The 25,712-nt window shown below is 41.1% G+C and overlaps 1 protein-coding gene across 3 annotated transcripts in view; it reads right to left on the bottom strand.

Annotated features, from left to right (window-relative positions):
* Positions 1 to 21,503: 21,503 nt before the first annotated feature.
* Positions 21,504 to 25,712, bottom strand: part of CLCN4 (chloride voltage-gated channel 4) — a 41,589-nt gene continuing 37,380 nt past the window's right edge. For all 3 annotated transcript variants that reach the window (XM_032100623.1, XM_032100624.1, XM_032100625.1), the window contains one exon: positions 21,504 to 25,413. In XM_032100623.1, the coding sequence (XP_031956514.1) occupies positions 25,323 to 25,413 (91 nt within the window). In that variant the 3' untranslated portion in view covers positions 21,504 to 25,322. The remainder of the gene's footprint in view (positions 25,414 to 25,712) is intronic.

Below are 25,712 nucleotides of genomic sequence, written 5' to 3'. Positions count from 1 at the left end.
TTACATCTTCCCTGGAGGTTGAAATTATCTGTAATGGCTTGCAGCTTTAGCCTGGATTCTGTGAACACAGAAACATTTGGGAACGGTTGGGGCCGTGTAGGGGTGATGCTGAAGAAGCTCTGGTGCCTGCTGGGGTGCAGGGCCATGCAAGCAGAAGGGACACCTGAGCCCCTGTTCCATCCCCTCAGCCCAGCAAGTGCTGAGTGAAGAAATGAGCACAGACAACATCCCAGGAGGTGAGCCCAAAGAGGTGTTTTTTGGGGCGGCATGGTGGCTGGCTGTGATGAGGAGCTCTCCCCTTCCCACTCCCACTGTGCCCACCAGCTGGCTGGTTGTTCTTCTCAAGGACAGAAACCCATCATCTTGAACTTGTTAAAATTGTCTCATAGCTTTTTAATTTGCACAAACTGTGTTTATTTTCATCTACAAAATAAGGGTGATATCTAGAGATCTGGTAACCCTGCAAGATGTTTATTTTAATACATTGGCCATTTAATTCTGAATCTTCAAGGGTCCTTTGGGGGCCAAGAAAACCACAACAATGAAAATCAGAGGGACATGGAAATGTTTTGGTTCTGTTGGACTTGCTGAAGTGGGTCCATGAAGGTGATCAGAGTGCTGGAGCACCTCTCTGATGAGGACAGGCTGAGAGATTTGGAGTTGTTCCTCATGGAGAAAAGAAGACTTCAGGGAAACCTTACGGTAGTATCTTCAGTACCTGAAGAGAGCCTACAAGAAAAGATTAAGAGGGACATTTTGCAAGGGCATGTAGTGACAGGACATGGGGAATGGCTTCAAACTGAAAGAGGATAGGTTTAAAATTAGGAATTAGGAACTATAAGGAAGAAATCCTTTGCAGTGCAGGTTGTGAGGCACTGGAACAGATTGACCAGAGAAGTTGTGGATGTTCCATCTCTGAAAGTGTTCAAAGCCAGGTTGGATGGGGCTTTGAACAACCTGCTCTAATGAAAGATGTCCCTGTCCATGGCAGGGGGGCTGGAACTAGGTATCTTTACAGTGCCTTCCAACCCAAAGCATTCTCTGATTCAATAAGTGTCTTACATATGTGAAAGACTTCTTCACTAGTTTTTCTAGTAAGGCCAGTACGGCACTTTGTCTTCCAGAACATTTCTTCCGTTAAAAACATGTCTCTGGGTCATAGGAAGATGGATGTTCTCTCTGTTCCAAGACCCAATACCTAGCAGAGAGGGCTATGCATTGAGGAAGGGAGGGAAAATACTAGGGGCTGTACCAATCATCAGGATGTGTCTAACCTGTTTCATGGGCAACTTTGCAAACACCTCTCTGAGCTCCCCCAGTGCGGGGAGCAGCACTGACTCCAGGAAGCAAGCCTCCCCTGCAGTTGGGGGACAAGTGTGCAGGTATTGGGGGCAATGCAGGAGGGACTTGTCAGAAATGTTGGGGCTGTTTTAGTACTAGAAATTGCAACCTTTGGAAATTTAAGCTCTCACTGCTCCTTCTCAGCTATGAATGTTTTGGCTAATGGCTTTGGCAGGAGCAGGTGTACAGTTAGTCAAATAAAAGAGCAGCCACTGGCCCCTGCATACAGCAAAGATACCCAGCCCAGGGATGAAGAAATCCAAGAAAGTGACACAGTTTCAAAAGTAGTTTTGAAGAACTGTAAATACACCCACAAAATCTGTAGCAGATTCTTTTCTCTGGTGAAGAAATTGCGATGCTTCTTGTCCCCTGTTAAATCTTTATATTGTTTCTGTCACTCAGAGGAACACAGAGATATTTCTTTCTTAAATGTAATATTAATAAAACAGAGTCAAAGGCACATTGGTGGCTTTTCTGTCTGGCTGCTAAATGGCTTAGAAAGTATGCAGCTCTATTTTTAGGCAATAAATGCTTTTAGGGATTAAAATTCAAAGGATAAGGTAAACAATTTCATATGACTCTTTAACACGAAAGATGATTTTTCCCTCAGTGCAGGTTAGTACTTTCACAACAGGATGATGAAAGAGACCCTCACTGCGTTTTTCCCTGTACAGGCTACAGAGGATCTGGGATGAAGCAATAAAATATGGAAGAGCAGCACCAATGTTTATGGACGAGAGAGGGGAGGGGAAGGTAAATTCAACCAAATTAGACTCTGATAGTCAATTGTCCCAGCTGGAATTAGATTCTGTCACTTGTGAATATTTCAGTTACCAGCTGAAAGACATCTAGCAAAGCAATTAAAGCCAATCAGTGGAAGAGCTAAGTGTTTTGTTTCTCAGCCAACTAAATTAAGCCACAGTTGTATTAAGGTTTTAAGGGGGGAAAAAACCCCAAAAACCAATATACTTTTTCCCACTGGCAAGCAGAAGGAAATGCAGGTACAATTTTTTTAATGAGTGTGTGTTGCTGAGTGGTAACTTACCCCCATCTGAGGGAACGGGGACTCCTGTGGGAGGCAATATGCCAGGGCAGTCTGGGTGTGTGTTTGTGGTGCCCTGGTCCACACAGGGGGAACCTGCATTAGAAAACCCCCTCTTCCTACCTGGCTAAAGCATATTGGATGATGTTTCACTAGGTTAAAAGGTCTTTCCCTAAATCCCATCTCTAAGCTAAAGGCCCATTCATGTTAAATGCAATAGGAAGTAGTAGAGGCAGAGCTTCATGCTGTAAGCCAGACCTTCCCCCCCCCTCCTTTTTCTTCTGATGTGGTGCTAGGACTATGGAGCAGATTGTTTCTGCTTTCTACTGCAAGCAAATTTCTTGTTTCCTGAGCACAAAGGCATCAGGAGAAATTAAAGCTAAAGCTCATTTTCCAGAACAGTGTTAACATCTATGAAGAAATTAATTGTTCAGCTGGCCTCTTAATCTAGATGACAGTTTTATTACAATTAAAATATCACCTCTAGGAGGCCCTTTGTTTGCATTTGACAGATTTTATTGTGTTTATATAGGCTAATGAAGCAGAATTAAATTATGCGGCTTATATTAAATTTAAATGCCTGATTTATTGTATTTAAAATCCAAAATTTATCATGCATGTTCTTTAATGCCACACAAACTACATTAGTTCACTGCTGGTTTATATTTTACTTTGGTGATTTGCCCAATTGAGAAAGGTTTTGTAGGCACACTAAAACATGGTGAATTAATGTCCAAATGGCTAAAACAGGAAACTGTCTTCAAGCATTTTAGAGGAGTAAAAGTATTGCGATGCTAGGTCTAGCCTGTGCTTCAGGTCAGTGGCTCTGATTTCATGGTTTACTATCAGTGATTTCACTGAAGTGCTTTAATTTGAGCCTTTGCCAGCTGAGATCAACTATCCATATGCTCATCTTTGTTCTTGAGATTTCTTGTTACTTATTTATTTATTCTAGCAAACTTTGTTATTCCCCATTAAGCATGCTGATCAAATAATCCCTACTGCATACAGTATTCCATAAAAAGGAGCACTGAGTACTCAGGTTTCTGTAAAACTGCAGAGCTGATCACCCATAAACCTGAGGGTAACCTGATTCTCATTAATCTTTGTCTTTTCTGATCACAGAATTCCTCTGAGTTTACTTTAGATTTCTGTCCCATAGATGCTTACAGCTCATCTCATTACTCCATGTTTGTTCCTTCATTAATGGAGAAAATTCGAAGTGTAGTGAGATTCACTGGATATGTGTTTTAGATGCTGCCTTAAGGTTGTGCTGTAATGCCTCTATTCCTTTCCTTATTAAGGAAGCCAAAGCTGATTAGTTGAGAGGTAGAAGACATCTAGAGTGGAGATATCTGTTCACTCAAATTAATCCCATGGCTAATATCTGAAATATTGCTAAAATATGTTCCAATCCTTATGAATACTGGTACTTCTTTTTTCCTTCTTTTTCTTTTTCTTTTGTCAATACAAGCATAAATGAAGGGCTTGGGAGAAAAATCAACCTCCAAAACAAATCACTGGAATCACTGTTATTAGGGTATATCAGACAATTCTATGAGTCCTTAAGTAGTCCAAGAAGTGCTATTTAAGAAGAGCAATTTTGCTGAAAATTTGACTTTCAGGATATAAAGCAATTCCATATATCCAGTTTGAATCTGATAACCAGCTTTGGCCAGGGAAACCACAGAAGAAGAATTTCAGAAAATCATTTTCCTTTTTTAATAGCAGTACTTGGTGAACTCATGACATCAGTGATTTATTTTCCTTTGTAGTATTGCTCTATCTTCATCTTGGCTTTCCATTTTGGCCATTAGCTCAGACATATATTGTTTCATATGTAATACTATGGGGAAAGAAACATATCAGGGCTGATTTTCTGCTCAATTATTAAAATGGTATGAGCAAGGGAACAACTTAAATGATTTCCATGATTAAATATATTGTGTAATGACACAGATGTTTGTGGGTATGAGTAAACTGCAACTAGGAGCCAGCTTTATTTCTAGGACTTCATGCAGGACGATGAGTTTCACTACTTTTTCCTTCAGTTCTCAGCTGTCTGTAGGGATTTCTCTTGTCTGTGGGTGGCATCCACCAGCTTCATCAGCAGGAAACTTCATGAAATCTTCAGGATTCAGCTGTATGAGGACTCAGCCAGTATGAGGTTCAACTCAGTGTAAGGAAAGATTCAGTAACTTCCAACCCTTTGTGGTGCACCCATTTTCATCTATTTGAACTGTAGAAAAGTAGGTCTGAGCAGGAAACAAGGTGGGAATAGGCTTCTGGCAGATCAATCCTACTTGTTGCTAACTCAGTGTTTCAATTATAGACTCATAGAATGGTTTGGATTGGAAAGGACCTTAGAGATTATCTTGTTCCAATACCCCTGGAATGGGCAGGGACAGCTTTCACTAGACCAGGTTGCTCAGAGCTCCATCCAGCCTGGCCTTGAGCATTTCCATGTGTTTAGCCATGGAAAACATGTAGGTTCACAGAATCGTTAAGCGCCAATAGTGTACTGAGATTTGTCAACTACCATGCATCAGAGTAGGGAACGCCAGCAAACAGGATCCTCTTTAAAATATAGAGACTGGTTCTGAAATACCTGGGTTTTATACCTCATACCAGGAGCAGCTGTGTCTGGAAGTGAAACAGGATTCAACAGGAATTTTCCTCTGCATGACTCACTTGAGGACATAACACTTCTCCCTCATAGAGTTTCCACTGAGAAAAGTTAACACACCATGTTAGAATGCACAGAACCCAATATTAAAAAATACCGTTGCTTCAATATACCACAGTCATCTTCCCTAAAATCAAGGTGACAGGTTATGGTCCATCCTGCAGCAAAAGACCTAGACCAAAGTTTCTAGCCTGACGATAGATTTGTGTCTCTAAGACAGGTCCAGGGTCCTGCCAATGGATTGCATGAAGAGCCCAAAAGCCCCAGTGATCCTGGAAAGCTCATTAGTGAAGAATATGAGTTGTCATTGGAGTCTCTCTTATATGAAAAAAAAAAAAAATCAAGAAACACTAATATGCCTTTTAGTATGGCAAAAGTATCCTTCCTCCCTGGAGCAGCATCACGTGTTGCTTGCTCTTTGACTTGTCTGGCTTCTGTCCTTTCTTGCTTTACTTAAATCACCGTGACACAATGAGCCTTAAAAGCAAACTTGTTCCTTTGTGCTAACGGTGTGCTTGCCCACTTGGCGTTGGTAAATAGTGTCTAGGTAAAGTGCTCTATGTTGCAGCAGATAAGTTGTTTTTTTTAAGTTTGTATCAGTTTTCAATGTAGAAATATATGAAGAATTTGTGACAAAGAAAGAAAAAGGTTCTTTCTGTGAGCTAATGTAAAGACTATCTACTAAAGAATGGTCTTGCCTCTGTGTATAGATCAGCTATAAATTGGATACTCCAAGTAAGGTCCAGGAGCTAAAGGAGAGGGTCCAGCAGAGAGCCACAAAGATGATTACAGGTCTGGAACATCTTTCCTGAGGAGAGACTTAAGGGAGCTGGGCCTGTTTATTCTGGAGAAGACTGAGAGGAGATCTCATCGATGCATATAAATATCTCAAAGTTGGGTGCCAAGAGAATGGTGCCAGACTCTTTTCAGTGGTGCCCAGAGACGGGATAAGGAGCAATGGCCATAAACTAAATCACAAGATGTTTCACCTCAACATGAGGAAGAACTTCTTTTCATTGAGGCTGACCAATCACTGGAACAGTCTGCCCGGGGAGGTCATGGAATATCCTTCTTTGGAGACATTTAAAACCCACCTGGACATGTTGCTGTGTCACCTGCCTTGAGGTGACCCTGCCTTGAGGGTAGTTGGACTAGATCATCTCCAGAGTTCCCTTCCAACCTTAACTACTCTGTGATTCTCTGTGATTCTCTCTGATTTAACACTGTCATTTTCATTTTTCATTAAGTCAATCAAATTAGGAAAGCAAAATAGTCCACTGAAGCAGAAATATATGTTAGTATATTTAATAGGCCCGTTACAAGCTTTGAAACAATGCAGCCTAGGTTGTATATGGTAAGACTATACAGAGCAGAACTGGATATGCCAAAAAAGCAGTCAGTCTGTACAGTTGCCAGAAGAGGTGTTAATATTTTTCTCCATTCTAGTAGAAGCTCATTGGGATATGCAAAACTCATTTGTTAAGTAACGCTGGAGAGTGACAGATGCTGACATATATAATTTGACAGCGGCAAATACCAGGTACTAGAAAGTGTCATTTCCCATAAGTATAAAATAATGGGTCATTATTCCCTGACAGATTAAAACCCGAGTACTATGAATAAATGAATCGGTAATCCTGCGTGTTTTAAAAGAAAAATAGAGCATTCTTTTTCTTCTTCCAGAAATAAAGGAGATTTCCTTTGTTCTCTTCTCACCTGTGTGTGTTACCACCAATTGCCAGCCCTCTGATGAGGTGGAGCAGATGAGGGAGCCTCTCATACAATCTACTTAAGGCATTTAAGACCTTTATGTTTCCAGACAGGGGATGCTGGCTCCCTAGGCAGCCAGTGCAGAAACAGCACAGCATCCAGCAGATAGCTCAGAGGAGAAGCTTGCTGCCTCTTTGATTGCAAGAGGATCCCAGGAGCGCAGGCACGCCCAGGTCAGGGGCCTGACATGAAGGGTGCCTCTCAAGGGTTATCTGTCCAGCTTTGTGCTGATCCATAGGATGGATGCTGTTATGGGGCCCCATAGGAGGGCCTCAGCTTTACTCTTGCCTTTAAATCTGAGCCCATGTTTCCACTACTGAGGCACAGTGACCTTCCTCAGGCAGACAACTAACAGCGGGGGACCCCTGAAATTTCAGAAGCAGCACCAGTAGAGATGTTTGTCTTCCTCCAGGCAGGGGGAAATCTGCCCACTGGCTGAAAACAAAGCCCAGGAGGGGAGCAGAGACAGATCATACCCAGCATAGTTCTGCTGAGGCTGCCCTTGCTGGGCTTGTGGGAGGGGATACATCTCTCCAGGATCTAGAGTGATGCTCTGCCTAATGCGGCCTGAGTCCTAAAACAAGCCACCAGGCACCGTTCCCAATAGGAATACACTTAAAGCATTTAACAGGAATCTAGTTGATGTCAAAGTGGTTTCCAGTGCCTGCTGTATTTAGCCAGCCTTGCACCTACAAGCACAGTTGTACTGTGCCCTGTGACTAGCAGTTAAAACATGGCCATGATATGTCTTCTTTCTTCCCTCCTACCCGATTATCAAACCCATCACCACCATAACATGGCATTGTGTTAGATATTGCTGGGACCAAAGGCTGCTCTCCAGCTGAGGCACAGGGTGTGTCTGATCGCAGTAACTCCAACGTTGTCATAGAAAGGAGAATGGCAGGAGCTATGCCAGTGCCTTTGAGTCATTGGAGACACCACCTGAAGAATCATAGAATCATTTAGGTTGGACAAGACCTCTAAGATCATCGAGTCCAACTATTAACCCAGTACTTCCAAGTTCACCACTAATGTATTCACCATGTCCCCAGGTGCCACATCCATATGCCTTTTGAACACTTCCAGGGATGGTGATTCCACCACTTCCCTGGGCAGCCTGCTCCAGTGCCTGGTGACCTTCTCTGAGAAAAAATTTTTTCCTAATATCCAATCTAAACTCCCTTGGAGGAAGGCCATCCCTTGATGTCTAGTTAAGTAGTCTCTGACAATCCTTCCCAGCAGCTCTGCAAGAGCCAAGCAGCTCTTTCCTGCTTGAGAAAAGTGCTTTTTGGTGTCTTTTGGGACCACGATTTCTTTTGTGCATTAGGTACTTTCCAAAAGAAGCATTATTTATTCATTTATTTCAGTTTTTTTAAATCTAAGTCCCTTAGATGTAACACAAGGCCATTTTAACTGACAAGTTCGAGCTCTTGTGTAATGGAGGACCCACAGAATTTCACTCAAATTCCTGCATTAGGGACTTGTTCTTTTTTTCATGTCATCACAATTGCTCACAGAAAAGACAAATAAAACTATGCCTATTTATTGATCCTGTGGCTGTAAGGTTTCTAACAGAATACTTACAGCTTTTCAATGAATTTTAAAATGTAACTTACATTTAGATTCTCTGTCAAATCATGCAATGTTGAAGATCGGGGGGGGTTGATTTTTAGTATATTATGTTTGCTATTGTCTTTTTTTGGTAGCAGATTAATTAGAAGCATGATAAAACCAACTGCAAAACCAACACAGAATTTATTGGGTGGATTTCCTATCATCTTTGTGGTTCAATACATTTTTTTGCAAGTGTTGCAAAAAACATTTAGCACAGCAGCCTTCTGGTCTGTGACTGGGCTCCTAGAAACTATTATCATATAAATAATTATTAGATGGAAGTTAAAACCAGCATGACTGTACTGAACAAATATACATGATTGCAAATGTGTCTGTATCAGTGGGAGAGAAGGAAAGTGAATCCACTTCAAATGTTCAGAGTTTTACACCTCATTAGTTGGAGATGATTGTTTAATGGTTTGATTAAAGGGAATTTTTCTCCTTCCTCAATCCACTTGTTTCTTCTCCTGTATTTAGTAATTGACTGCAGTTCAGAGATCTGCCGAATTTGTTAAGATTTTCACATATTTCTTCTCTAGAAATTTTTATCTTCAGGCTGACCGGTGTTTGCAGGCTCTACCTCATGCTATCCATAGCATAAGATACCAATCTTCCCACACCAGTTCTGTTTAAAGACAGACATTTGGACTGTCAGCAGTGGGGTATATTCTCAGCTTCAAGGACACACTTTCAAAGTCTTTGAAGACAAGAAGTATCGGAACAAGTTTGCAGATGGGAGATTATAGACAAAGCATTGCAGAGATGAAACAAATGCTTTCCCAGTCTCTTAAGGTACATGTTAATCAAGTCAAATACTAAAGAGCTGTTAAATATTGTCATCAACAATTGCTTAGGCAAGGCCCAGCTTCTATACATTTATAACATATGCAGAACAAATGCATTTACAGTAATATTGGTTAATTTTTGGAAAATATAGGTAACTTTTTAAAAATTCCTATATCATGAGCAGTAGATTTAGTGAATATTCATCCCTCCAAGGGCCAAAATTTAAAAGGGGGAAAAAAAAAAAAAAACCAACCAAAATTTAAGGCTAAAATCTTTTTTGAAGGACCTGGGATGCATGCCTATGTACTATTATTTTGTTCTTTCAGTTCTAGGTGTTAGTAACTGAAAATTCCCTTTCATAGAGCATATGGCTACAGTAACAATATGTCTGTCTCCTTAGTATTTGTTGGCAGACTAGTTTGCTTTTGTTTGTATAACGGAGAAAGGAGCTTTGGAGGCAGTAGTCCAGGATGTACGGTGCATGGAGCACTAGTAAAGTGGTTGAGACACTGCTGGCAGCAGGAGTCTGCAAAGAAACCATCACATTGGAACAAAAACAGCTGTCTGCCAGCACCATAAACTTTAGGAAATGTTGTGGGTGATTAGTTGCTGCTCCTAATGTGTGAAAGTTGGCCTGTCTGCATACAGGCAAAATAAACTCCCTTTAACTTCTTGCCACTCATACATAGAAAGCACAGGACATTATGGGATTGATTATGAGCCATAAAAGCCAGGAAGTTCAGTTTTAGAGTAAAAACCATGGCAATGACTGTCTCTTTCTATTTGGATGTCATTGCATGAAAAGCTAAGGTGAAATGAAAGGGAACAGGAAACAAACCTCAAATGGGAATGGGACAAAAAATTCTAATGGGAAAAGCAACTCAGTCAGGAAGGAACACTCAAGCATATAATATAAGGCACCTGGCCTCTCTGAAACTTTTGGTTTTTTAAGTAAAGCTTAGTGGTCCTGGAACAATAGTAAAAGAACAGTCCAGCAAACATATTCTGCTGAATGTCACATAGACTTTTTTCCCAAAGACAGACATCCTTCCCGTTTCCACCAGCTCAAATAGTCTGAATAAACGCCACTTCAACAAAAGCAAGAAAGAATATGGATTGATTGCAAAGAAGAGAATAATAAAAGGTATTTTGTTACACAACCCTTCAGTTGCATTTTTTTGCAATAAACTTTTCAAAGGTCATTTCAAAATTAAATCACATGTGAGTGCAAATCTGGGAATTTAATGTGAATTGAAATTATCCTTGTTTTGTGCTGCAAGGCAGTTTGAATAGTTCCTTTCTGTGAGGGATTTTTTTTTTTTTTTTGCTAAACTGATCGTGAAATAGATGTGAAAACTAAGGGCAGAAGGTGGGGCTATTTTATTTTTTTCTTATGTACCTCTGAGTCTTCTGCTTTAAGCAATCATAACAAAGATAAATATTTATATAGCACCTGCCAGTCTATGGCTTAAAAGCACTTAACACGCTTTAATATATACTATTGCACAGAAATAGAAAAAATACAGTTCTAGGGTGAAAGGTAATTTCTAGCTGATAGCAATACTGGAAAACAGAAAGTAAACAGGGTTTAGAGCAAAGTAAACCAGAATTAATTTCTTGTATGAACAAGTAGAAAAGCTAATATATTTCCACTGCTGCAAAATTTGTCAGGGGGAATTTCAAAGCCTGATTTTTCTTATCTTTCATAAACAGGCTGTAAATCTTAGGCCCCACAAAGTAAATGGATGGCTTAGTATTTACTCTAACAAAGGACAAGACTTCATTCCCACAATTTAGTAAGATACAGCCTTGGAAGAAATTGTAAGATCTGAGTCTAAGTGCCTGCAAAGGGTTAAGAGGGGCTGTAGAAATGACTTATGCCTTTGCCTAAGTAATAAAACTACATTCTTGGGTGGGGGGAGACTGCAATATTTTGGAGTGCTTTTTCCTCACAAAAATGTCACAAAAAGATTTTCTTTCCTTCAGCTTGATCCACTTTATTGTATTTGCAAGAAAAGTAAAGGAAATGAAGACTTTTACTCTGGGAAATGCCAGTTTTTCTTTCTAATGCTAGTCAGCAGCCCAGTGATTTAGGGGTCATTCTCGGAAGAATGCCAGGATTAGCAGATGGTATCAGAGAAAACTTTTGGTTTGGTTTTTTTTTATTCTTACTGGTCAATACTGACTAGCAACTTACTAAAGAAATCCAGGAAGAAGCAGAACCAGAGGCTTTAGGTAAAAGTCCTAGAGGTTTCTCCAGAATCACAGAATCCTTAAGATTGGAAAATACCTCCAAGGTCGTGGAGTCCAACTGATGCCATGATTATTATTTTCTCTTTTCTTTTAAACCCCTTTTATACCTTTTCACAACTTCTGTATTCTTCGTGTTTTTTAGCCTACATTCTTGGACTTGTTTGTCAACCTAGGAGACTCAACATCTTAGAGGTTTCATAGTTAGGGATCAATATGCCCCAGACCCCAAGGTCCTCTCCAGAACACATTTTGTAAACTAAGATAGAACCTTCTTCGAAGGTTCCTTGGGGAGAGGGGCTCATTCAAGCTTCTCATTGGGGAATCTTTGATAGATATGCTAATTAGTAAAACCTATCATGTTATACCAGATCTTTTGGGGGTGTGCATTGCAGTGTGCATTGAGGTGCATTCGACCTGGACGTGTGCACCTAAGGATCCTTAAAATAAATACCAAGGTAAAATCCTTTTTTGCCTTCTAACCGTGTTTGACTCTTGATTTCAAGACCAGGAAAAGGCATCACAACATTTGACTGAACATCACCACCATGTCAACTAAACCATAGAACTAAGTGCCACATCCAGTCATTTCTTAAACACTTCCAGGGGTGATCCATCCACCACTTTCCTCGGCAGCCCTTTCCAATGCTAAAGTCATGCTCATACTGTGAAATGCATATTTAAGTGTTTGTGGAAAATGGGAGACCTCTGAGAGGAAGGCATGAAAGAGCCCTGCCTCCAAACTCCCTGTATCATAGGACAGATTTATTTCATAAACATAGGAAAACTGCTAACTTTTGCATGTGTAACCTTAATTATAGCAGAATTTAACCTTTTTTTTTTCTTTTAAGGCAGTTAGGAGGTTTTCTTCTTACTGGTGAGACTATTTTTAAAATCAATTTAAATATCTGAAATGATTATGCATACATAGTACTAACATGCTAAATTTAACCTTTGAAGTAGTTCTTAGCTCTTCACTTCCAAAATGAAAACATATGAATAAAAATTGCTCTGGATTAAAGAGGCATACTCAATATTTCACTCTTAGCAGAGAGACACCTCAGACCAGGGTAGTAAAGGTACCTGTTTTGTAATAAGGAGCTTTGGTCCCTAACAACTTCAAATGGTGTTTCACAAAGTCTCCATCACCTCTCTTGGATCCCTCGGGGTCCGTAGGAAGCAATTTACTCATTGCCAAATATATTGATCCAAACAAGCTGGTACAGGGCAATGTGTGCAATGTCAAGAGACCAACCCTGATCCCAGGGTGTTCTAGCTCTGTGGGCACAATACTTACTCTCTGCTAATCTCGTCTCCACACTTCCTAGAAGGGAGGGTTGTTGTTAGCCCAAGTTGACTCCTCTTAAGGAGCCCTATATTTCAGAGGCAGCTACAGATCTCTAAACAAGTATGCTGTGCTTTGCCATGAGTCCCTAAGCTCATGGACACAGCCTCCAGCAATGGGACAACTTGATCTGTCTTAGACAAGCCAGTCTTCTGTCACCCAGCATGAGCTGGTGCTCTGGCACTGCTGAATGTCTAATCTACTTATTTTCAGGTACATCACCCAAGGAAGAAATGATGCACTGGAAAAGAATCAGCTGGCTGTAAGATCCTCTTCAGTCTGGAGCCTTGACCTTCAGGTTAGGAAAGAACAGAGAGAAAAGCAGTCTTTGCCTTTCCTGCTGAAGCTGGGCCACAGAAATTCATCATGTGGGCCACAGTATGCACAGGGAAAATCTCTAGCCTAACTGCTGTGGCATTTACTTCCAAGGGGGTAGACTTCCATTTTACCCCTGTTCCCAAGCCTGGAACATTTGAGAAAATGTACATTTGAGAAAAGTGGATAAAATACATAAGCAGAGTGGGGAGGAGGAGAGGGAATGCAGAGCTTTCTTCTCCCACCAATTGCAGCAATCTGTCTCTTCTCCCTTCTGCCTTTACATATTACTTTTGCCGGGGTTTGCAGGATGGTGTCAGCCTCTTTAGGTGACCATTGATTTTCTGTTTACTGCTCAACTTTCCAAGCACATGTAAGATCCACCACAGCACCAGAAGCACTTCCACAAGTTCTCAGGCATTTTTCACAAGAAAAAAAGAAAGTAAGTGCTCCGAGACTTCTGTGATTACCAGTACAGGGAAGAGGTAAGATCTTAAGGTGTTCTCTGGCATTTTTCTGTAGCTAGTATCAGCTGTAGCCTGTTCTGTGTGGTGGCTACTGTGAAACCTCTTCCTCAGCACTTCATTCTCATTATACTTTTAAAAGGATATTTAAGTATGTAACTTGGGGTTGTAAATTGCACAGAAGCCTAAAGGTTATATATGGTAATGCACCAAGGAGCATATGCTATTTTCCAGATCTGACCAAATGTTTTACAGGGAAGGCATTTCACTCAATTCCCTAATGTTGTTTTATGTAAACAACAAAAACAATAACATGTTTTAGAATTTCCATTAAAAAATAAGACCTTTCCATGCTCTAAGGGCCTCTGGCATTCCCTACACAGATACTGCTATGTTGAGGGACATACTTATGCAAATAGAAATGATGGTAAAGAAAATGAAGAAGAAAAATATCAGGTCAGAAGAACAAAACTGTATTTCTTCTAGCTCCATCAGCTTGGCTATATTTTCTTCCTGACAGCGACTTTGAAATGGCAAAAGAATTCCTTCGACCAACTCTTCCTGTGACCTAAATGCATAATTGATGAAAACGTATTGGTTACATGAAAGCCTCATAGAAACCACCAGGAAAGCATTGCAGATGATTTTTTCCTCCTTTCGCCACTATGTTTTTACAGATGTGATACGTGGTTTAAGGAGCCAAAGCAGACAGTTGTGCTTTAGCCCTGCCAAATACCCCAAACAAAGAAAAAGATTTCTTTCTTTCCTCTCCCTTTCCCAACAGAACGTATGTAGCTAAAATAAATAAATACATAAATAAATACAATTTTTAAAAATATATTTTAATTGGCATATCTACGAAAATTCATGAGGCAAATTATACATTTAGAGCAAAAATTATACAGCTTTGATTCCTGCAAGAATCAGAAGTCAGCACACAGCAAGGACACCGCGGTGGCCTCTGTCACCCTGAGCAGGGCTGGTGGCCCTGGTGCTGCCGCCGCAGCCATGCCGAGAGCTGGATTGCCACCTAGTGGGACCCCGCGGCTCCAACCCGCTGGAGATGTTAAATCCCTGCTCACGGTCCTAACGCTGATTAACAAATACTGCAGCTGAATTTAGAGCCTGGAGCAGTGGATCGCTAAACACCCCGAGCATTCCGTGCAGCACGGAGTGGAATCATACAATCACAGAATGGTTTGGATTGGAAGGGACCTTAAAGATCATCTAATTCCACCCCACCTGACATGGGCTGGGACACCTTCCACTTGACCAGATTGCTCAAAGTCCCATTCAATCAGGCCTTGAACATTTCCAGTGATGAGGCAATCACACCTTCTCTGGGAAACCTGTTCCAGTGCCGCTCTACCCTCACAGTAAAAAATTTCTTCCTAATATCTAGTCTAAACCTGCTGTCCTTCAGTTTAAAGCCATTACCCCTTGGTGAGTGTTTGCCCCAGCAGGGTGCAGGTGTACCCGAAATGTTGTCTGCTGGTTCAGAGGCAGCACAGAGTGCCTGTGTGGCACTTCCAGCTCTCCTTATCACAAGAGGATGCTGGCGTTTCTCAAGTGTCCTCCAGTACTTGAACACTCTGATAATATCTTCTCTTTGAAGTTCATAGAAAATTTAAGTGTAAGGAAAACCATGGGGCCCTCTTGTCAGTGCAGGAAAGATATGAGGCTAGACCATGGCTGGCTGCTGTGATAAACTGCCAGCCTTTTGTGCTCAGTGCACATGGAGTTGTGGTAGACACAAACCATGGATTTGGTTTTCCATTGATCTGAGAAAGGCAGACTTCGTGCATCTGTAGAAAAGCTAACTGCATTTCCTGGTGTGGCTGTGCAGCGTGATGCAGTTACTCACTGAATACTCCCCCCAGACCAACTGTGAGCTTAGCAGGAGGGAGCAGAGGGAAGGAAGAGGCCAGCCAGAACTTCTGAGGACCACCCTAAAAGTCAGTCCCAACAGGGTGGATCATCAGCCAAGTATCGAAGTTCTCCACCTTTTTCCTCTGTGCATTCCTGCTCCCAGAGTCCTACAGCGCCAGGACAATGAAGATGGGAGGAGGTAGTGGTGGCAGTGGCCTCCAGCTCTGCTGGGGAGGGGGTGTCTGCACTGCTGCTCCAACTGCTGTTCGAGTGCCACCAGGTAAAGAGCACGTGCTGTTTCTGTGTGCAGCGCTTGGAGTGCCCATAGTTTGAAGGAAAGGAGTGGTGCAGACTGGGCTTTGCTCAAGTGTCTTTGTGCTGACACCACATGAATGAGTACCCAGATGTATTGCTGAGGGAGTACAGAGGAAGGTACTACTTGGGTAGGGACAAGAGTGGAAAGGGTCAACTGCTTGTTTCTTGTCCCCTACCTTGTGCCAATACTGAGTTGCAACTCTCCATTTAAAAAGACTAAACGTCTGTAAGGGGTGGAAAGAGAGGGCTCACCCTTTTGTGGAGCCACATTGTGTGATCCACAGGAGAGCTGATCTCAAATTTGTCTGTGAGGGGCTGGTCATCAGGCAGCCACACATGTTCTGTGCTGGAGCCCCTTTGCCACAGACAAATATTTTAGTCTTGCCCCTCAGTCCTTCTGTCAATTAATCAATCAAACAATCAATCACAGCTACTGCAGGTTTTCACACTGGAGAGGATGGTCGGAGTCAATAGGTGGATGTGAAGACCTCACACATCCTACACATCCTAGATGATATCTGGTGCCACTCTGGACACCTAAAACAGGAACTGCAGGAGCTGATCATCTCAGTGGAGATGTGAGAAATACAGAGTATGGATGTGCATTCCACTTTGCTGCTTCAGAGGTTATCCTGGGCTGAATGTCCATCTCACAGTTTCTGGGTTTGGCACTTACACCAACTACTTCTCACAATTCCCTTCTTTCCCTGTACACACAGACTTACTTCTCTTAACATAAAATCCTCATGGCTTCAGCAGGGAGATAGACAGGAGGCAGGAGCCTTGGGTTCAGTTCTTGCCTCTCCATCCAGTGGGCAAATGTAACCACTGCTAAGAAGGCTGCTTTCATCCCTGGACTAATGTATACGTTCATGAAGAATGAAAAAGCTTCAGTAAGAGAGGCAAAAAACTTCACAGTCTCATGAATGGGGCATTATCCTGAGAAAAAAATGGATCTTGGCAAAGGAACAACTCCTCCTGTCCTCTATGTTGTTGAAGCTTGAACAGTAAGAAGGCAGAATTCTAACATGGAGCCAGAAAAAGAGCAAATAAGGCAGTTTATGTTACTGTGGTCTGTATGTACCAGGCCATCAGATGATCAAGCTGGTCCCTGGTTCTGGTCCCTCAACTGCTTGTCTTTTACAATTCATGAGCACTGAATATTTATTTGGTGGAAATAATGCTGGTAACTAGACTGTATCTTAGCTACTGACTTTGTTGCTGGCAAATTTGCATTCTGTGCAGAAGTCCTATGTGAACAGAAAGAGCAGATGTGTTGATTTTTTGGGGGGTTCTTGGGTTATAACAAAAAAGCTGCAGCAAAGAGGCAGAATGGGTTGGGACTGAAAGAGGAGAAAAACAGTGAAGTGAGAAAAGGAGGAGGGGATGGAGGTGGTAGTTACCTGCCCTACCTGGTTGTTCTCATGCAGAAGGAAAACGGGTACTCCTGGAATGGTGCCTGTTTATCTGGAAGGAAGCAGTCTGACATGGATTTACTAAACAGGAGTTGCTGTAACCATCAACTGTACAGAGATTTCTATTGCCAAAACCTGGCTTGACAGAGAGAAAAGGAATTGTTTCATTTACGTTCCCGCAGGCTTGGAAAGAACAGGTGCAGAGGAGATTATGATTCATTCCTTGTGTTCCTGTGACTAGTGCTTTGTCGTAGTGTTCCTTAAAAGTGAAGACATGGCCAAAACAGAACTCAGAGTCAATGTTAATTATCTATGATGTGGAAAATCTTCAGGCAGACTATTCATACCTTTGTTCTACCTCTAATCATGGTACCATTTGAATTAGTTAATTGGATAAATAAATATTATTAAAAAGGTGCTTAAATATCAGAGACTAAAAATCATGAATTAGTACAATAATCTAAATGATAATTGATCTCAAGCAGTGACTGCATAGAAGATGGCTAAATATTCTGGTTGGTGACAAATGGTTGCTAGATTTTAACTTCACTTACATGAAGCAAAGTACTGTGTGCAGGCTACAGCAAGGTCTAAAAATGTGATGAACATCCCAATATCCTAAATATGAGAGTATAAGCAGAAGCCTAAGTTTCCTATAACAATTTAGGTACAAAATCTGCATCTCAGTGTGATTCAGGATAGCTAGCTGAGTTATCTTTAAATAGAAATCTACAAATGTCCCTTTTAGGACAATGCTGCTTCTGGGTTGGCAGAAGGCCCACCAGAGCAGCAGTTAGCAAAGAAGGAGCTGCACTATGGTAACTTAGCAAGCTGCACTTAAATCAACACCTACAAGACCTGTATTGCAGGGACATTTACTTAACATTGAAACTGGATCCCAGCCCTACGAGATCCAAAGAGTTTCTAACCATGAGGCTACTGTGAAAAAGGGAAGGGCTGGTGATGGCACATACTGTGCTTTTTTCCTGAATCTCACTACTGACCAGGGCCATTTTGGAGCCTTTGGTAGACTTTGTGTCCTCTCCCTCATCCCTGCAGCACAGTAGAGCTTAGGTGTCTCTCTCTCTTCCAGGCTTGGGGACTTCAAGAGTCTGGTTGTTCCCTGTACATCATTCAGAAATTTTGAATTCTAATGGTCACGTGATCTGAGAGTTAGGTAAGTAAAATTTGTCTTTAGGCAAATAGCAACTCTGGTAATAATCCAAACACGAATATATTTTATAAATCATAAGGCTTCATAACCTTTCAATCTTCCCTGTTGGGAATCTTTAGAAGCAGAGAACTACAGTTCATCTCACTTTTTAATTATTTGGAATGGTCCTTTTGCATGGCACAATTATGGCAGCCACTCCTTTTACTGCATTTATCAACGGAGAAACACTCAACTAGCATTTAATGCACTAGTCCCGCAGCACTCCACATCAAATTGTGCACGGCCACAGTCCAGTTCTCACTAGCAACTGTAGAAACAGCGAGCTTACTTCAAAAAGGCAAAAAGTTGTCTTTTAGATACATTCAGAAAGAAAAACAATATCATTGGTTGTAGTCAATACAAACAGATATGATTTTACATTTTAGGTATTACTCTCCCTAGTCATGAGACCAGCCAGTGAACCCTTCACTGGGAATGGTTCTCCTGAGAGTGAGATGCCTCTGTGGACATAATTTTGAGACAAGAAAGCAGCTCTTCCTAGCTAATATAGTTGACTGTCTAGTTTCCTAAGCAATCTGCATGTTTTTTCTGTGCCCTTTACTGAATCTTTGTGGATTAAGAAAGACTGTTTAATTTGAAGGCTATGTAATATCAGCTGGTGACAAACATTGCTCTGAATGCTGTGCAAGCCAGGAACAAATCATCAGGCTTTGAAAATCCCCACAGAGAGCTGTGCACTGATTGTTCAGGCTGCACAATAATTTCTCAAATGAAACACTGCTGAAGTGCCAAATACTAACTCTCCCCAATCTGGCTGTTACATATGGTAATGTCTTCCTAACCAGTTACCTGCTGTGGCTGGGGAAAGCCAGTAGGAACACTCAGATTATTTTAATCCTGACTATACAAGATAATTCTGAAAGATAGCAAGGGTTGAATCATTAACTGTGCTAAAACAGTGCTTATAATGTGCTCAAACTGAGACTATTAATTATGCTCAGAATACAGTAAGGTTAAAGGAGGGATGGAGAGTTAACCAAATGCTGCAGCTACAGGTCAGCAGTTCCTGTCTCATTCTGCCTAAGAGCCCTTAACTGCTTCAGGATACAGTTCTCACAGTCACATCCCAGCTCTAGATTGACTTCACTGGGAAGTCACTAGTTACTGGTGAGATGGTGAACATACTAGACTGATCTCTGAAATGCAGCAGCTATTTTTCTCAAAAGTCCTTCTTTTTGACATTTCATTAAGATAATGTGAGGATCTGGAGAAGCAAAATGAACAGTCTCAAATACTGTCAAACAAGAAAGTTCCCACAGGAGAAGCCACCAAAAAAGGAGCTTAAGCACAGGTGGCAAACAGGAAGGCATTAATACCAGACCTAAGAGGAGGTGAAAGTTTGGAATGAACACACTGGACAAAATTCCACTGTGCAAACTGTGGGAAAAGCGCAGACAGCAACAACAGGAAGGTGCCAGGCCTGGTGAGGCAGATCTAGGTTACTATCTGGACAAAAACTCCCACCAAGGCAAACTGTGAGAAAGGAAGCAGCTTACACACATGCCACCCCGTGCCGGGTTCCATGCCTCATGGATACCCAGGACTTGGACTGTATAAAAGTGGAACCTCCAGGAGAACATCTGGGAACCCCCACCACTGAGCAGACAAGGGTGAAGAAGGTCCAGCAGGACACTGCAGGATTCCATGTGATGCTGGTATCTTTGCTTAATCTCTCTCTCCCACTCTCTTTCTCTTCCCTGCCTGGCCACGTCCCACCTCCTTCCCCCCCATTTCTATCTCTCTCTACTTGACATTTACTGTTAAATAAAATCTGTACTATTGACTTTGGCATAAGGTCTCCTTTGCACCTTAATTCAGGTAGAGACAACTCAGTAACCAGATGCTAACAGATAGCAAGCCAAAAACCAATCAAAAAACTCAATGCAGCATTCCAGCAACACCATGTTTGCTGTGTCCTCCAGGAAGGAGCAATGCAAAATCCCACCTGCCACAAGTGGAGGCCTTCCACCAGAGATGCACTTTCTTATTTTGGATACAGTGTCTGTGAGATTGTGCTTAGTGGGCCACCACAGCAGACAGGAGCTGGAAACAAGATCACATTTGGAGCAGAGGAGCAGAACAGCGTGAGGGAATGATACAGCTTGTAGGAAATACACGTGGAGGAAGAGCTGCCCCTAAAGGAGCAAGAAGGCACATGGATGGAAACAGGCTGCTTGGTTTGGATGAATGGAGGATAGGCCAGGATACGTGGAGCACAGCTGCACCAGGGCAGCGCTGAATTCCTCTCAACACATTCTATTCCATTTCCCAGCTGTGCCATCACAAGTGATGACAGGTAGGTCTAAAGTTCAGACCCCCATGACCAAATGCAAACTACAGGAATTCCTACTACTTATTAAAGTTGCTGCATGCCTGATGACTCCTGGCTTGCTTTTTGGTGTGTGTTTTGGGTTGTGTTAAGGGCATAGCAATCCATGGAAGGAGTTGAAGGCCGTGGGACTCCCAACACCAGCTTCTGAAATGAGTCACTTAACTTGAACTAGGATATTGCTGACATGTTCATTTTAGTTAGTATGTTGATCAGGATCAAGCCCATATTCTTTGCTACTACCTAGAATTTAGCCTCTGACAGAGCTTTAGGGTATATCTCATCCAATTAAATAGGGATGATTGAACCTGTCATTTTCAGTCTTTGATCTTAGCGCTGAGTTAAAGTACAACTGAAAAATATATACAAAAATTCTATCATAAGGGCTTTGCAACATCTAGTGTTAAAGTTTAATGATTATTGTAGACAGAATAACCTGGTTAGATAAATCATTTTTCTTATCTTTTTAGTTTTCTAAGGTATTTATGATGCTGAAGAAAAAACATTTTTCTCTGAAAATAAAACAGCCAGCTTTCAAGGCTGATTCGCTGAAGTCCACTGAACTTTACTAACTCCCTTCTTAATATTACCTAACCCATAACTGAATTGGATATCCTAGATCTCTAGACTCAGGCTTGAGTTATCCATAAAACTGAGAAAAGGAAACATAAAAATTATACAGACATTAAGTGAAATACTTCTCTAATTAATAAGATGTCCAAGAAATGTTTCCAGTACTGTAAGTCAGTTTTATTTAAAAAATAGAGTCCAAACATTGTTTTTTATAAGGTGCAACATACACACTGTTTTCTACAATTAAAAAAAAAAACCACAAAAACCCAAAAAACAGAACCAAAGCAAAACTATAGTCATAAATATAGTGTCATTCCAACACGGAATCAGTGAGTCTCCTGTAATTCTTAAACATTCTTTTTCTGCTTCTTCAAAGCATAAGAATTAATAGTTAGTATCCTGGGACAGCCAATGTGTCTGTCTAATGTCATCCATTTCTGTACTTTATTATTAAATTTTCTGGTACAGATTGCTTCAAGTACACATCAGAAGCTGAATGTAACTGAACACAGTTCATGCAAAACAAAGGTACAATACTGAACCTGCATCATTCAAAGATTTTTATTCTCCTGTTTAGTTTAGTTGGGCATTTTTCAAAGCCAACAGCTTGAAGGACTGAACTGAGGTTGCATCAAGTCAGCAGTATATACTAAGATACTTACATAACTCAGATTGATAACGCTACATTACTATCTTGAGCTCTACAAATTCAAATAAATCGTTAAGCCTGAGATCTATGCCTCTTGGAGTCTATTCAGTACCTTCTGAGACAAATTTTGGAATACAGATGGAAAACAGTGAGTGATAATGGGCTTGTTATGGGGAAATAAATTAAATCATTATATCATAACTGCATTTTTTGAGACAAGCATGTTATTAATTTATATTAAGGGTGTTTCCTTTCAGACACCAGTGGGAAGAGCAATAAAGGCTGTGGCATGGAGGAAGTTTTCTAATTAGCAAAGTCTGTCCTGTTTCAAAGCCCTCCATGTCATTCTAGCACCAGCCCCAGCCTTGATGATAACACCAAGCAGCTGAAGTTAGCCACGAGAGTGCCATTTCTAGACAGCCAGATAGTAGCCCCTGCTCTGAAGGGTTTAACATATTTTGAACAGAAACTGGAACAAGGAGCAGCACTACATGGTTACATGCCCAAAGGTTTTTCCCTTGACCCCTTAGGTATTTAAAACTTTCCATCTAGAAAGGAATGTTTTTGATAGAAGAGAGCTGTACACCCATTAATCTGCCTTTTACTTGGGTGATAGTCCAGGGTCAAACTGCACCCACAACAACTACATAAATCTCAATTCCTTCTGTTGTTTGTTGCAAACCACCATGTTGATTTTCTGGATCCTGTTTTTAAGCCCCAAGGGCTCTTCCTAAGTGGGCTAATAAGGCAAGGCAACAAGCTACCACAGGGGTGACTGTTGGTGTCAGTTAATCAGCCCTCTGGGTATTAACAGACTTAACTACACAAGTTTATGCCCATGCATAACCACAGACTGAGTTTAACCTGATAATCCAAGTCAATACACATGTGAATTTGTATTCATAGCCACCTTAACCTCAGGCAACTCCACATCTTTTTCTCACAAAATGATAACGGTTTTCAGTGTTGATACACTATATTGGTTCCTGTTAGCAAACATGGAAAAGTAGAACATGGTCATACAGTTTTAATCCAAGAATGAGATTGCTCTCAAGATTCAGCCTATTTAGCTTAGTCTAAATCCCTTAAAATCTAGAAGTTATGGGTAGAAACTGACAATTGTATAAAGCCGTACTTGGATTTAGTGGGAATGAACTGATTTTATGATGGCATCTCAGTTCAAATGAGGAAATCTAGTGCTTATGGGCTTTGTTGTAGACTTGGTTGGTTTTTTATGAGTTTGGCTGCTGACAGCTTGACAGAAAAACATAAGAAATAACCACATTATGTTGTATTTCCTATTTTCAGAAGAAAGGGGTTGCTCAGTTCCATAGTTTACATAGTTTTAACAATGTCCCTTTAACAATGCATTGTACTGCAGCTGTTCAGTTAACAAAAAGTATACATGGGCTTTGGCCAGAGCTACGTATATTTATGTCAGTCTGGTGCAAACACCATTGTTAGGTGGAGTACTTAACAGATTAAAATTATCCCTTTACTTCCGTTTCTTTTACTTCAGCAATTCAGGCCATACTCCATGTGAATGTAGTGGGACACATGCCAGAAGGAAGCAGGGTCGCTGGAGATAAGAGAAGGAATTTGTGACATATAGCTTCAGCATCTAACTCAGGGTGCACCTGAGTGGTTGTCTCAGTTCAGGGACACAATAATCATGCACATTGCCTACATGATAGATCAACAGAATGGTTTTGGGCTGGAGTAAGCAACAGGCTGTTCTGGCATGAAAAGACACTGCTCATCTCTGTCCATGGGGACCATCTGAACACCACCAGTTATCTGTGTGAATTTGAACAAAAACACCAGAGGTCTTAGATGCCTAAATGAAGGCACCAGGAGGTCTGAAGGGGATTCAGGGCATCTAAGTTAGAATGCAACCTTTCTCAATCCCTAAATTTACGTCTATAAAGCAAACCCTGGGCAGTGTGAATTATGTGTTACAGAGAGTACAATTTGGTATTCTGTTACTGATAGCAGTATTGACTAAAGGGTTGACCCTCTGTATCTCACATAGGACCAGAACAAGGGTTTAGGAAAATTTAGCATTTTTACCTGAGTGACTTAGAGGTCTCTACCAGAGTCTGTTAAATCCTGTGTTCTTGGTGCAAACAGATAAATACTTAAAGCTTTCCTGTGATCATTTGCATTCTCAGTCCCTCTGATCTCATCCAGCCACAGTGTTGTGGAGATGGATTCCACAGTCCTATGACTGACAGGTGCATAAAAAGTAGATCTCTTACGATTAAGTGTCTATGACTGTTAAATTGATTTCAGCAATCTCTTGGCAGGTGCAGACAAATGCCAAGAAAGAGCAATAACAAAAAGGATCTAAGTGGAGAACGAAGAATCAATGCAGAACTTCATTCCTTTGTGAAAAATGGTGATGTACACAAGGGAAGACAGGTGACGGATTCAATCTCTTGTCACTAACACTGATGAGAGATGGATACCACTGTCCTTTTAGTGCTTTTGAAAACTATTTTATGGGCTTCTATGTTTTTTCCAGTTACCACAGCAAACCACAAAATACTAAATTTTACAGTACTTGTACGCAAAATTGCATAGAGAGATAATAAATTCTTACAAATAAATCCCATTTTAACATTAATAAGGGGAAGCTGGTTGGCAGAAATGCTAAGCAGTATAAAATTCAAAAGACTAAAGCAGGGAGCAAGGGACACTACATTTTAAAGTGAGTTGAGATGTACTCTTACTCTTTTCTCTAGGACTTAACTCCAGTCTTGATTCATTAAACATTTACAAAATAAATGAAGATGACAAAATCTTTCATTTAAAAATATGGAAATTTTTGTCCATCATGAAAATGGTATAACTCAGTAGCAAATAAATAGCCATGATTCCAGTAACAAAAGCAACTGACATTACTCATCTACACTCTCCGGCTTGGAACACAAACCTTTATATCTCTTAGCAGTTTGTACATAAACAGTGTCTGCTACTCTTCACACCTGCCTCATGAGTTACTGTGACCTTGATGCCTCCCACTGGTGCTCCTGCCTCTTTGTCTCGAAGCACCGCATCGCTTACGCCCACCAGCACTCCAATTGAGCTGTTGGGAATCTCATTAAGGAAACACAGCTTGATGTCTGCAGCTGCTCAGAGCTTCTAAACTGCCTTCCTCATGAAATAAGTGCTGTCCTGCATCTACTCCCTCTTTCAGAGGCATATCAGGCCATTCCTCATATACATTACCTTTTTCTTTTTAAGCAAGATGAAACACCAAACACAGCCTTTGTGTTAATCTAGAAGGGATTCCTTTGGGGTTACTTTCTTCTTCTTTACCAGTCTAGTTAAACATGATAGATTCAGGGTCCTGGTTTGCCATTTGAGCCATATGTCTTAATACATCCTTTTTAGTTATGATACCCAGCAACCTCCTATAGGAGAAAAGGAAACGAAAGGTCAACAATCATCACATATATCATCCAGGTTTTTTCCTTGTTCAGCTGCAGGGACATTTTGTGAGTGCTTCCATACAGTACTGTCCATCTCATCTATTCCCCAATTATTATCTTTTTATAAAAGTATTCTCACCTCATGTATTTCTACGACCCCAGCCATGATAATGAAGTGGAATACTTTGGCTTGTTACCTCTTTTTGTTGGGAACATGACTGAGTGAGGAGCTACAACAGCTAACACTTCGTACAACAAAATAATAAGTTTCCTTAGGCTCA

This window comes from Corvus moneduloides, chromosome 2 (assembly GCF_009650955.1).
Source record: "Corvus moneduloides isolate bCorMon1 chromosome 2, bCorMon1.pri, whole genome shotgun sequence".
NCBI classification, from domain to species: domain Eukaryota; kingdom Metazoa; phylum Chordata; class Aves; order Passeriformes; family Corvidae; genus Corvus; species Corvus moneduloides.
Note: the sequence above shows the minus strand (reverse complement) of the source record. Positions and strands in the feature narration are given on the sequence as shown.